Source organism: Cricetulus griseus, chromosome 2 (genome assembly GCF_003668045.3).
Source record: "Cricetulus griseus strain 17A/GY chromosome 2, alternate assembly CriGri-PICRH-1.0, whole genome shotgun sequence".
Taxonomy (NCBI): Eukaryota; Metazoa; Chordata; class Mammalia; order Rodentia; family Cricetidae; genus Cricetulus; species Cricetulus griseus.
Window position 1 is genome coordinate 433369047 of NC_048595.1, and position 14024 is coordinate 433383070.

The following is a 14024-nucleotide window of genomic DNA, read 5'->3' on the forward strand; positions in this document are numbered from 1 at the left end:
GTGTGTGTGTGTGTGTGTTTATATATACACATATGAATACATATATATACACATATACATATATATAAATATATATGTATACATCTGTGATGATGATGAACAAAAATATCTTTATGATTTTCTGATTGTAATCTCCAGATTTACTGATAGAATTATTTTCAAATTCCTAAAAGTTTCAACATGGCAGCACAATAGGTTATATAAAACAACAAGGAGTCATCATAGCTGCTGCTGTATGAATCAGCTTAGGCTGCTGTAACAATACAGGTGGCTTCAACAGCTACGGAGCCTGCAAACCTGAGATCACGGGGCCATGAACTTGCAGACAGGAAACCTTACCCTAGCAGAAGGAAGGAAGGAAGTCTTTCTCTTTTATTTTAAAACCATTATTGCCTCCATAAAACTCCTATTCTCATGACCCAATTTACCTCAAATTGTCATCCAGTGGTGCCATTTCCAAATATATATTGAGGATAAGTTAAAATGCCAACACAGGAATCTGGGGGTGGGGATGGGTTAAAGATATTCAATCCATAACACACAGGCTAGGATTATTTAACATTCTCAGTAACGAAGAATGATAATCTCAGCTTGCCCCGTGTTCACAGTGTCGACTCTCGCTCTATAAGCCAGGGCGAGGACATTCTCTGATTTGGATCAGCACTTTTTACGGTATGTTATGACTGTTTTTCTCAACTTGAAAGCTTAAATGAAGTTAATACTACAATGAAGTAGAGAAGGCAATATGGCATAAGTAAGCAAGAGACTTCCCTAAAGTCATTTAGCAATCACCATGTTGTATTTTCACTCAAAGGTAGTTTAAACTTTGTCTCCGTCTTAAGCAAAATGTTCAGAGTTGCATTGTAAACCAGGTGGCATTGGTCTTGCACACAACTGCCTTTACCTGATGGTGTGCCAAGAATAACAGCTGATGATGTATCTTATTTTTGCCCAAATGTTAAGGTGCTTACAGATAAATGGAGGATTTTTTTTTTTAATGGCTGAGCTATCCCTCCAGCCCAATGGAGGATTTTTAAAAAGTGCATCCTTGGGATCCTGTATTTCCAATTAACTCCTAAGTGTCCTAAGTGATGCCAATGCCCCTGGTCCTGGTGATATGCTCTAAATGGCAAGGCTCCATAATTGCATTATTTTCCTCTATGAAAAACAATGAGAAATTGTCTCTGGAGTACCATTATAAGGTAATGTTGAATATGCCTAGAGCAAACTAATTTCTTTGAACTTACAGACCTTTTAAATCTCATGGTGCTTTCCTTTTCAAATGGCCACAGGAAGAACTTTTAGCTAAGTTACCAGACTTAATGGTTATGCTGATTTGATTGCAAAGACCCACATCTGACTGTATCTAATTTTCCCAATACTGCCTTTTATTCTTGCTACCGTTGTCTCTTGTACTCTCTGGATATTTAGAGTGGTTGTCTTCTTACATGCTTCTTACACTTAAAATTGCTCTTTTGGATGAGAGAAGATGCAGAGACAAGAATTCTGGCAGAACTTAGAAACATGGAAAATGTGCTCAGGATGCATAAACATATCAGAGATAGGGGTTATCAAATGGATACCAGAAACATAAGTAGTCCAGGAAGGGGGCTTGAGAAAGATCAAGTCTATTGCTTACAAGATGCTCTCAAGGCTTTGCCAGACAGACATGATGAAGATGGCTGAGTGAGTTCAGACTTTTATAGATTTAACAAGTGAACTTTCACTTGCCTCTAGAGGGTCTATTATTATAAAGGTGCCTGGAACAACTCCACTGCTGCTACGAACCTCACCGGAACACTGACATGAATGCTGCCAGTTACTCTGAAACTTGAGTGGGAAGCATGACTTCCGGTTTCCTAGGTGAGCTAGCTGCAGCTTGGGTAGATCAGAAGGCAAAAAACAGGCAATGCTAGCTTTTCATGCTCAGTAATTAGAGGTTCTACTGCAGCAGGCACAAAACTGAAAAATTGTTAGAGGTCTGTTGGAAGAGAAAGCTTCTGTGTTTGCTCTTCAAGAAATGTATTGTGTCAGGTGCTCAGCCCTGAGCAATGTGTTTAACCCTTGGAATCATTTTTCTCTTTTCTTTTTAAAAATTATTTTATTTTTTTGAGTTAATCACATTTCCTTCTTATACCCTTCTTGCTTTCTTTTAAATCCATGGCTTCTTTTTTTTAAAAAAAAAAAAAAACTTGGTTAGCAAAATCATAGGTTCCCAAGAAGTTTCTTTATGTAGCCTTCAATTGGTTAAAGCCTTTTCCTGACCCATAGGTTCTCCACATGCTTCCTTTCAGTACCTGCTTGAACCCTTGAACTCTCTGTATTCCCCATCTACTTACATTTCACCCATCTTCTATTATTCTCCTTTCCATAATGCATTGCCCCTGCCAATGGCTATTTCAATTTTCCTAGCTTCTACCTATGCTTCATATTAGCTACACGAAGAAAAAGACTTGACCCTGTGATCCTCATATGAGAAAGAAGATGCATTACTTATCTTTGGGGACTGAGGTGACCACACTCAGTATAATTTTTTTCCCAGTTCCATAAATTAACCTGCAGATTTTACAATTTAATTTTTCTTTGTAGCTAAATATGCATATGCATATTACAATTTCATCATCCATTTATCAGCTGATGGACATTTAGGTGGCTATTTTGTAGCTATTATCAATAAAACAGCAATAAGCCTTGATGTGCAAATGTCTGTAGCAAGAAAAAAATTCATTTGGATGTGTCTGGGTCATTTGATAGATCTATGTCTAGATTTGGGAAACCTACAGACTGATTTCTGGAGTGGATACATTAGTTTACATTACCAGGATATACGTAACCTTGGAATCTTAACGGCCTTCTCTATGGAACTTGCAATAGCTAACTTCCCCATAAAATTGTGAACTGTCCTGGTCCACCACACCCTCCTAGTATCCATGAGGTACTGACCCTCTGAAACCATGAACCAATAAAATATCCCTTCCTCTCTGAAGCTCTTTATGCAAGCTATTTTTTGGCACAGTGATTAAAAGGTCTAAGACAAGCAAGTCTTCAGGAAATGGTTAAACTTGGGGTTGGATGGGCCTTCAAATCCTATAAGTTGATTCTTTGTTTCATTGTTGACCCTTCTAAAAGTTTTCTAGAAGTTACTTTCCCAATGTCTTTGAAAAGTCCTAAGTGTTAGCTGGCATATCTCTGTGAGTTCAAGGCCAGCCTGGTCTCCAGAGCCAGTGCCAGTATAGGCTCCAAAGCTACACAGAGAAACCCTGTCTCAAAAAAACCAAAAAAAAAAAAAAAACAACAAAAAACAAACAAAAAAACAAACAGCATTCAAACTTGATCTGGTGAAGTTTTCGATGACTTCCTCACCAAGCAGAGATTTCAAGGGAATTTATTAATATTGAAAAAAAGCAAAGAGTGATTAATGTTAAAATGTAAATCTTCTTGTCATAAAGAGCCTTATTACAAGGAAAATATTGGGACTGGAGAGATGGTTCTGTGTTTAAGAAAACTTGCTACTCTTGCAGAGGACCAGAGAGTTTGGTTCCCAGCACCCTAACTGCAGCACCTCTGACTAATGTTCCAAGGGATCAGACAACCTATTCAAGTTTCCATGGACCCTTCCACACATGTGGTCTGCATCAACTCATGCTCACACACACACACACACACACACACACACACACACACACACACACACACAAATCATACATGAGCCAACAAATCTTTCTTTTTAAAGGTCTTAGTGTGCCTTAGATGCTGAGTTAACAGGCATATTGCATATTGCTTTTGATGCTGGACACTCACAGTAAAATAAGTGCTTTGTTTTCATTCAATAGCATTTTCAACATCTTTCTACTTCCTTCTAGCTTAACTTTTGGGAAATTCCAGACTCCCCCACTCAACTTTAAAAAAAAAAATCCCTCCTACTCTCCACTATTTAAATGCCACAAAGTTCAGAAGGAGGACATTTTTCCTTCTAGGAATTCCTCATGCAAACATATTAGATGTTCATTCTTCCTCAATCAAAGTCCTTTAGCAATTCAAAACTTCCATTTATTCAGGGCTCCCTACAATGTCAAGAGTAGGATTTGAAGTAGATACCACACTTAGAAGACATCAAAGCAAGCAGATGGGATTCTTGTGATGATGGTTGAGGACTCCCTTCCCTTCACCCCTTACCCTTCTTGAGTGGGTAGGCATAGGAAAATCATGGTTACCTGCAATCACTTCTGGCAGGCTGTATCCTTTTTAAAAGATATTAATAAAAATTATATACAATTAAGAATGGGCTGCAGAGGCTGTTCTATGTAACAAAGGAAAACCTATCATAAATGTGTGAAAGTTCACACACAAATGAACTCATGTACTTCAGTGTAGGCAATATACTTTCAGGTACAAATTGATCAAATGGTTTATTGAGTCCTTGGCTATCGTCCACCAGCCTGTGTGCCTACTGCTGTTTGATGTTTTCTCTGACCACCTAAATATGTTCCTTCCACAAACACATCACAAATCTGATGTGGTACTTTGACAAAACTTACTTTTATCCTTGTTAAAAGCGTTGGTTTGCAACACAACCAGACATATATGCATAAAGGTACATACATCTGAAGTTTATATTTTAATTAATAGTAAAAATGTTATGTATCTAATTCATGCAAAAGTGCAGATATACCTCATCATTTTTGAAGAGAAGTTTCTTACCAAGAAAGAATTTCAAGCTAGTGGTAATACCACTTTAAAACTGACCTGGCATGTATATGTGTGTTGAACCACTAAAACACTCAAGTCCTAACATGGGAGGCTCATTTCCACTTATATTAGAGCTGAAATTCTACAGTAGAAGAGTTTGCTTATAAGACAAGGGACAAAGCAACTTTAGTAAACAGTTTAAATGTGACAGTGTTATGCTTTTGTCATAAAACAAATTATTAGCCATTAATTTCCTAAAAAGAAGTCATGAAAATGAAAGGGGTGGTGCATTTGTTCACAATAGTTCTTAGAGAGAGGCAAAATGTGGTAAGTTCAAGCTAGGTGTCTTCATGCACACATGTAACCCGAATCCAGTGGTTTGGGTGACAATGAAGTCAAGTTTCCTTTGGCATCCATTCTACATTTCCTGTGGCAGCCGCTGTCATAGCTGGCCTTGGTTATGTCCTTCAGTCAGCTTCCCTTGATCTCTCTGCTCTCCACACTCCGAATATATTTGGAAGGCTCCATCTCCTTCTCAGGAGATGTCGTTAATCTGCCCCTTCATCTATCTCTATTAGCCAGAGCACAAGTCAAGATTTACAACACTCTCTGTAACATTCTGAAGGGCTTTCCAGAAAAAAAAAAAAAAGAAACCACTATAAACTTAGAAGATAGATTTTTTTTTCTTGGAAATCCCCATAGTCCCTCAAATATAATAGAGGACAGTTTGCTGCAACAGACGGATGCATGCCTACTACCTTACACTAAAGTGAACTAACCATGCTATTTCCCCCCTCTCCTTTCTCCTCCTTTGACAAACAGGCTTTGATAACATGGAGAACCAGACACACAGACGTTAAAGAAGTTGGATCAATGCAAGCCTATGATGAGCGTGTTCCATGCAGGCCAACCATGAGGCTGGAGGTCTCTTGAGGGTGCAGTGTCACTGCGGGTCCCACTGAGTGGGAGGGCTGACTCAAAGAGCCCTAACTTTCCTGCTTCCCTCCAAGGGAAGTGATAGCGAGAAAGCAAAGCTCATGTCTTCCTGCCAAAACCACCGCCAGCACTGCCTGCCTAGATGTGGAGGATCCCTTGAAATGTCTTGGCAAGAAGTGGTTCTGGAGTGTTGGCCAAGGTGCTGAAGCCAGGAGAGCACCTGCGCCAATGAAGCACCCCTTCCCACTGCCCTTAAGGACACAGTGCTCATTCATTGTGACAAGATGTCACTAGGATTTCAAATGTATGATAGTCTTGGAGAAAGGGGTGCGTGTGCATGCTTGCTCACAGAAGGGCAGCTAGGACCCATTATTTATGGAAATTCCATTGCTACAGAAACATTATGAGTATCCACTCAAAAGCAAAACACAAATTAAAAGTCATTCTGGTGAAGCTAGTTGGATGCCATCACGGCTAAAGTTCCATCGTATTATTGCTAAGATTCCCTAAAATGAATGAACTGAAAAGCAACCTAACTATAAAGCAAATGACAGAATAGCAAAGGCACAACCCCGAACAATCCTTTAAAACAGTGGTTCTCAACCTTCCCAATGCTGCAACCCTTTACTGCAGCCACTCATGTTGTTGGGACCCCAACCATTAAATTGTTTTCGATGCTACTTCATAACTGTAATTTCGCTACTGTTATGAATTGTAATGTAAATATCATTTTCTGATACTCATAGGTGACCCCTGTGTGAGAGTCATTCGAAAGGAGTCGCCACCCCAAGTTTAAGAACCACTGCTTCGAAAGTAAAAATTACTGTCTCGTGTGTGTCTTATTTCCTAATACCTCCACTTACTTTTCAGAATAACCTGTTTTTGACAGTTTGTCTGTTCTTCCCTAAAAATATGCACAGCGATATCAAAACCACAGACAGGCACTGTCAAGGGATTGGCTAACAGTTTAATTGTCTCTGGTAGCTGCAGATTGCAGCCAGTGGTGAGGGAAGGGGAAGAGAAGGCAGCTTGGCCACCACTCTTTTCACACCCCAGGCTTCCCTCCCACCCCCACCCTTCGGGCATCTGATGCTCTGGTCTCTTTGCCAGGCAATTTGCTTCCGCTCTGTTCAACTTCCCGACCTCTGGCTTTAGAGAAGGGCTCTGGCTGTGGGAACTGGCTCTGACCAGCTTTGGCTCCCTCCTCTTCGGTGACTGGCAAAAGCAACACTTTCTCTTTGACACTCTTGAAAAGGGCTGTTTAATTCCTAATGGCATTTACTGGCAAAAAGGAAAATGAAACCCACAACGAGGAGGATTCCGGTCCAACAAAGTCAAGCCAAGAGCTCCTTGGTAGAGCCCCACTCTTGCTGGAAGGCTGCTTCCTACTGCTTCCCCTTTGCACCACAGTTGATGCGCGCTCCTAGCTTGCTACTTCCATCCCGTAGTGTGACACCTACTGGAATTTATGAATATCTGGAGATGCATGGCTATGATTTGGGCATCTGATGTTGGTTGCTTGGCTCAGGGACTTCCCGCGGAAATCACCCAACACATAGAAGGCATTTCGACAAGGAAGTAACCCGTGGAGCCTTCTGGAGGGAGAACCCCACTAAACCGCTTTAAAAAACACCAGAAGCCACCGGCTTCTTAATAGCCACGTTCCCTCCATCCTGCCTCCCCAGCTCTTTCTGCAACTGTATAAAGTGGCTTGTGGGGTTTCAGCCTGTGGGGGGAGAACTGTGTGAACTGCATTTGTTTCAGCGCTAGATGTAAGGTGGGGGTTGCAGCTTTAGTCCAGCTAAGGAGCTCACTATACATCTTTTCCAGGTTCCCACAGGGATGAGAGGGGCGCGCAGACTTGTAGATAGATCTACAGGTTCCATCCATGTGGATCTCCACTACTACTACCGCCCCAGGTCCTGGTCACCTCTGTCACCTTGAGCCAGTGTGTATGCATTCTCGCCTCCTCCTCCACCCTCTTTAAAACGTGGGCACATCCTCTCCCACGCAGCTGCTCATCTAAGCGTCCCATGTCCCTAAAGTCCCCAAACGCGCCTCTGGTTCTTAATTCTTGGGTGACACTCCCTGGTGGAGGTGGCTCCTGGGTCGCTCTACGAGGCGGCAGGGGAGAGAGTGTGGGGGTGGAGGACCCGCTAGCTCCTGAGCTGGGGCTCACAGGGCTGGAGGGAGGCCTGCCTGGGGTCCCTTGGCAAGCCCCGCCGTGGCGCGAGGGACGCGCGGCACTCACCCTCTGCTGCTGCCTGCTGCTGACGGCCACCGCGGCGGCGGACGCAGCGCTGTGCCGGAGCTCGGCCGCCTGCCCGGGTCTCAGCAGGCTTCGGGTGAACCTGCGGGTCCGCTCGCCGGCCATGGCGGGCCGCGCTGCTCGCGCCTCGGCCCCGGAGCGAGTGTGTCCCGCCGGTCCCCGGGCCGCGCCAGCCTGTTCTACCCACCCGCCGTTCAGGAAGCGGAACTCGGAGCCTTTCCCCCCCTCTTCCCCGCTCAACTCACAAGAGGCGGGTTTTTCTCGCGCGCACCCCCACTCTGCCCACCCCCTCTGCTCCGGCTCCAGCTCCGCGGCGACTTTGCAAACTCTGCCCAGCTCCGCGGCCAACTCGCCCCAGCTAAGGCGCATCTGCAGCGGGAGCCGCGGGGCGCGCGTGGGGTGGCTCCACCCGCGCCGCCCACCCGGGACTGGGTACTGAACCCGGGAAGCGGCTGCTGACTCCGGATAGGACCTCCCTATCTCCCTGCTCTCAATTCTGATGCTCTTGGAGGGCTGGGGATCTGGTATTTTGAGACTCAGATCTGCTTTCTGAGGCTAGAAAGTGGACAAAGGTAGAACTCAGCCTCCCCCCCTCCGCCCCCCCCCCATGCACCTTTGGAGGTGGTTTAGAGGTTTATGAGGGATCCGTCTGGTGATTGGGATCCTTGCTTTGAAGTCTTTCTGGATTCAGAGTCCCTACTTGGTCTTGGGACAGTCTGTATGAATTCACACCTGCCACCGGTTTTTCCTAAACTGCTTTCTTATTCAATTCCAGCTATACTGCTCTGGAAAATGAGCCTAGAGAGCGTGGTTTACCAAGAGCCTCCTGACTCTACATACTAATTTGAATTAAAACCCAGTGTATATCTGAGTAATGTAAGGGATTTCGGCATGGCATTAGGATGAGTAAGTAAGAACTGCCTTCTTGGGTTACAGGGTAGAGTGAGCCCAGCATGGTGGGTGGTTTTTAGTCTAGTTTCCTGTCTTCTTACCAAATGCCTACTTACCCTGACTCAAGCGATCTGATTAAAATATTCTAAACACCTTATCTGGAGTCACATGCAGGGTGGTGGTTCTCTGTGCAGTGTGGGTGGGTAAAAAAGGATGGCTCCTGGGAGAGCTTGGGACATTACGGATTTTTTTTTACCTTTCTTTCTTTCTTTCTTTCTTTCTTTCTTTCTTTCTTTTCTTTTCTTTTCTTTCTTTCTCTCTTTCCTTCTTTCTTCTTCTTCTTCTTCTTCTTCTTCTTCTTCTTCTTCTTCTTCTTCTTCTTCTTCTTCTTCTTCTTCTTCTTTTTTTTTTTGGTTTTTTTTGAGACAGGGTTTCTCTAGGGTTTCTCTGTGTAGCTTTGGAGCCTATCCTGGCACTCACTCTGGAGACCAGGCTGGCCTTGAACTCAGAGAGATACGCCTGCCTCTGCCTCCCAAGTGCTGGGATTAAAGGCGTGAGCCACCAACACCAGCCGCATTTTTTAACTTTTCATTTTTGTTATTTGTTTGTGTTTATTTTGGTTTTTGTGAATCTGTGACCTCTGCATTTTCTAAAGTTGAAAACATTTAGCTTGAGATGTGGCTCATGTGTGTGATGGACTCAGTAGGCTGACGAGCTCCCTTTAAGTAAACCTGGGCTACACACAGTGTGACTCTGTCTTAACGCTTGACAAACTATTCATAACCATTGCTCTGAGTTTCAGAATAATACCTGGCTGGTGTATAGTAGGGACTGAATAACTCATGATTTTGAATGACTCTCAAAGGCTCAGGAAGTCTGGTACAGTCAGAGACTTGAAGGCTGAAGCAGGGGCATGGCAAGGAGAAAAGTGTTCTGGAAGCAAAAGCTATAGAAACAGAATGTGCATCATAGCATGTCTTGGGCACAGCAACCATTCAGGTTTGAACTTATTTTGCTCTTTTGAAATACTCTGGCCAAAAGCAACTTGAGGAGAAAAGAATTTATTTTGCTTATACTTCCAGATCATGGTTACTTTCAGATCGTGGAAGTTAGGGCAGAATACAAAGCAGACACCTGGAAGCAGGAATCTGGATCAGAAACCACAGAGGAGTGTTGCTCATTGGCTAGCCCTCTGGCTTGCTTTCAGCTCCCTTTATCTTACACAGCAAGGCCCATCTGCTTAGGGATAATGCTGCCCTCTCTGGTCTGGACCCTCCCATATTAATCATCAGTCAAGACAATCTCTCAACAATATGGCCTCAGGCCAATCTGATGGTGTCTGTTCAACTGAGATTAGCTTCTTTCCAGGTGACTCTAGATTGTGTACAGTTGAATACAAAAATCAAGCCGGACAATACACTGGATAGCACATGCAACAGTCTTCAACTGCATCATACATCAGAGAAATCACATATTTTCACCTTTGGTACTAATTTTGCCCTCTCCATTTTGGGAGGTCACTACCACCATCCACTGGTGTGGAAGGATTTGTGAATGAGTGTCTGTTTGCTCCACCCCTGATGTTAATATTATGAATCCACAAGAAAGATGGATACAGCAGATATCACGTTGTAACACAAGCATAGCATCAGACATCTCACCTTCTGATTTCGTTCCAATTTCATCACCTTCTCACTTGAGTCTCACAGGCCTCAGTCATGTAAGCTTTAGTGAAGGTGTCTTCTGGATGCCGGGGAGAGGAAGCATAGAAAATTGATTGTCCCTCTGCGGATGCATACACCTTGCCGTGAAGACAAGGCTATTCTTGGCTGTGGAAGCCTGCTTTCAGACTTACTGACAGAGGCCCTCTGAGTCTTGCTGGTCCTCTATTTCTCAGTATTCTGAAAAGATTTGGCTATGATGCTTTGTAAAGGCAAATCTGTATGCTAAGTTTTGGCTCATATTTCTGTCTTGAACTTTATCCTGTCCTTATTTTTCTAAAAAGAAGGGGGAGGGGAGAAGGCACCTCACTCTGCTGCTGTCTGCATTTGACATCCTAACCTTTTTTCCCCCTTTTCCTAATATATTATAATTTTATCTTCTGTTTGTGGGTGTTTTCCATATATATTCATGTGTCCCTGGTGCCCTTGGAGACCAGAAGATGGTGTCAGATGCCCTGGAACTGGAGTTACAGATGGTTTGGAGATGCCATGTGGGTGATAAGAAACAAACCCCTTTCAATGGGTGAGCCATCTCTCCAGTCCCCTCATCCCCTTTTCTATTTTAAAAGATAACCACTGTAGGAACCCAATCATTACACTTTCATATCTCTAAAATAAGTGACTTTTAAAAGACTTAAAAGACTTTTAAAAGACTTACTCTGTGTGATGGCAATCTTGATTGTCAGCTTGATTAGATTTGGAATCGCCATGGAAACAAATCTCTAGGCTTGTCTGTGAGGCGTGAGCACCACTCACTTCATGCCTGAGGGTCTCAGACTGAGTGGAAAAGACAAAACAAGCTGAGCACAGGCATCCATCCCTCTGACTGCAGACTCAATGTGACTAGCTGCCTCACACTCTGCCATGGCTTCCCAGAGGTGATGGATGATGACCTCGAAATGTTAGCCAAAATCAATTATTTCTTCAGTTCATTTTGTCTGGGCATTTTGTCACACCAACAGGATAAGTAACCAAAACTATAGAATAGTGACAAAAAGTATATAGTGTATAGTTAAACTCCCTGTGAACAAACCCCAGCTTCACTATACATAGATGGCTGCATGGGTTGCAATCATATACAGTCGAGTCATAATTCTTCACTTCAAGTCTTCACTTGAGCTGGCATAGGTCAAGCTCTTCCACAAGAATTGACACCATTCAGTAGCCACTCATGCTGTAACAGTGGTAGAGAGCTCACTGAATCTGCCCCCTGACTTTTATCCATATACCAAAATCCATGCCAAGGCAAAGCATCTGAGACTATTAGTTGTTTTTTTAATCATATATTCCTTTAAATTATAACAAACATCCATGACCCATGAAATAACAAAAGACCACCCACACCACCTTTTCTCTCTTCCTGATGGCTGTGGGCCAAGATAACCCCAGGGGGTCCCTGAGAAAAAGTTTGAGATAATGTTCAAGTTCCAGGAAGACCAGTTATAGCCTTGGTTGATAGATATCACCTGTCAAGATTCAGGTAGTCTCCCTTGATCAGACCAGAACCAAATCAGCCTGCAAGAAATCCACAGCCTCTTGTTTCCTGTAGAAACAAAAGCAAAACCACTTCTCCAAAGCACTTTTGATTTCCATTTGACAAACACAGTTTTTTGCACTCCTAAAATATCTAAGCAGGCATTTCCACAGTCCCTCTTTCAATTCCGGGTCTCTTAGCAGTTGTCCTTTGCTTGTCAGCAATCAAAAAAATTCAAAATCAACACAATAGCATAAAGGATCCAGATTTCCTGTGTATTTTCCATCTCTACTTGGCTTATTCTTTTTTTATTACTTTTTCTCTCTTTAAAGAATTTTTTTTATTATTTTTAAACTATTTCTTTCTTTCTATGACTGTCCATAACTTTTTTTCCTTCTTAAGCATTGTAAAACACACTGGAACCTATTTAGAGGGTTTTATTTTTTTCCAATCTGGACCTCTTTTACTGTATATCTCTAGTCTTTTTTGACCACACGGACAAACTTTAAATTGTTAAGCTATACCTGGGACCTCCTGTGGTTCTTTTGGCTGGTTCTGCCCACCCTTGGGTGGGGTCAGGAAAACTAAGCCTAGATCTCATGGCTTGGTCAGAGGTTCGTGACCAAGAATTGCATTAAACCTTTCTAGCTGTGGAAGCCCATACCTGTATTGCTGCAAACAGTTTTTTACTAAGCTTGCTATATCTAGCTTCTATTTATTGTTGCTGGCTGAACAGCAGCACCCTTAAAGGAGCTGTGTTCTTTTTCTTTCTTAGGCTCTAGATAAATATCTGGGCTTCACAATGGTACACCATTTTGTTGTTTTCTTTTTTGATTGTTACTGCCTTTTAAGCTAAGGCTGTCCTATTCAGTAACTGCCTCTACACCACCACCAGCAGTGACTAGGAGGAAAGAGCTGAAGCCAGAGGGAATTCTGTTCCCTGGGGCACTGACTCTTTCAAAGCCACTAAGGAAACTTATTTAAATCTCTGTCCCAGTAAAGAACTCAAGATTCAAATGTTGAGGCAGAATCCTGCTTCCCAGAGAGGCTGAATAGCAAGCAGCTCACCTAGCACACCTCTTAGAGTCTCCCAAGGAGTACTCCTGCTTCCTCCCACCCCTTATAAACCCTTCTCCACCTGGCTCCTCCCTACAACTTCCTGTCAGCTAGTTGCTGACCCAGCCTCCTGACTGCAGGTGAATTTTACTTAATCAAACACATCTTTGCATCATTAAACAAATGTTTCAGAGCATAAACAAAAGTAACACACTTTAAAATAGTATTCTACAACACACAGATTTTGGCTCAGTATAAGGAAGAAGAAAATGCTGAGAAATCAGTGGGATATTTCTGTTCTTGCAAAGGAAACACAGGAGGAAACTCTGTACCTTCACTTTCTTAGGCATTTTGGTTTCCTTCCCTGACAAGTTGCTTACTCCTAATATTGATCATTCTTAAAGATATATACCTTGATACATAATATAACTATAATATAATCACTTATTTTATTTTTAAGAGAGAAAAATAAAAATGAGTCCATTTTTAAATATTTCCTTGAGAAATTTTCCTCTATACATGAGTGAGATTGGTATTCTTTCATGTTGCCAGGGACATTACTAAATTGGGTAGGAGAGCTTTCTGTCTCTTTCCATGGCTACAACAATTTTAATAACATCAGGGTTATTTGTTCTGTGCTGGTTGGACAGAATCCAGCTGCAGAGCCATCTGGTTTTGGTACCCTTTTGAAATGGGAGAAATGTTATCAGTTTTAAATCTCTTATGTGGTAGTTGGTCTATGTTAAAGATTTCCACATCTATGATTTCATAATAATTTGTATTTCACTAAGAATAGCACTTACCTTTCTGGATCCAGAAACACTTGCCTTAGAATATCAGGTAGCATAAAGTGTGTGTGTGTGTGTGTGTGTGTGTGTGTGTGTGTGTGTGTGTGTGTGTCTTAAAACACATGACGAGATCAAACAAGCCTTAAGTATAACAATATTATAGGTGTTCAAAGTGTGTTTTGAACTTTTGCCTCTAACTT

General features: G+C 42.5%; 1 protein-coding gene across 1 annotated transcript in view; it reads right to left on the reverse strand.

Moving 5' to 3' along the window:
- Window positions 1-7999, reverse strand: part of Dock10 (dedicator of cytokinesis 10) — a 245931-nt gene extending 237932 nt beyond the window's left edge. The window contains exon 1 of the mRNA XM_027397356.2: window positions 7877-7999. Coding sequence (XP_027253157.1) covers window positions 7877-7999 — 123 coding nt within the window. The remainder of the gene's footprint in view (window positions 1-7876) is intronic.
- Window positions 8000-14024: the final 6025 nt, after the last annotated feature.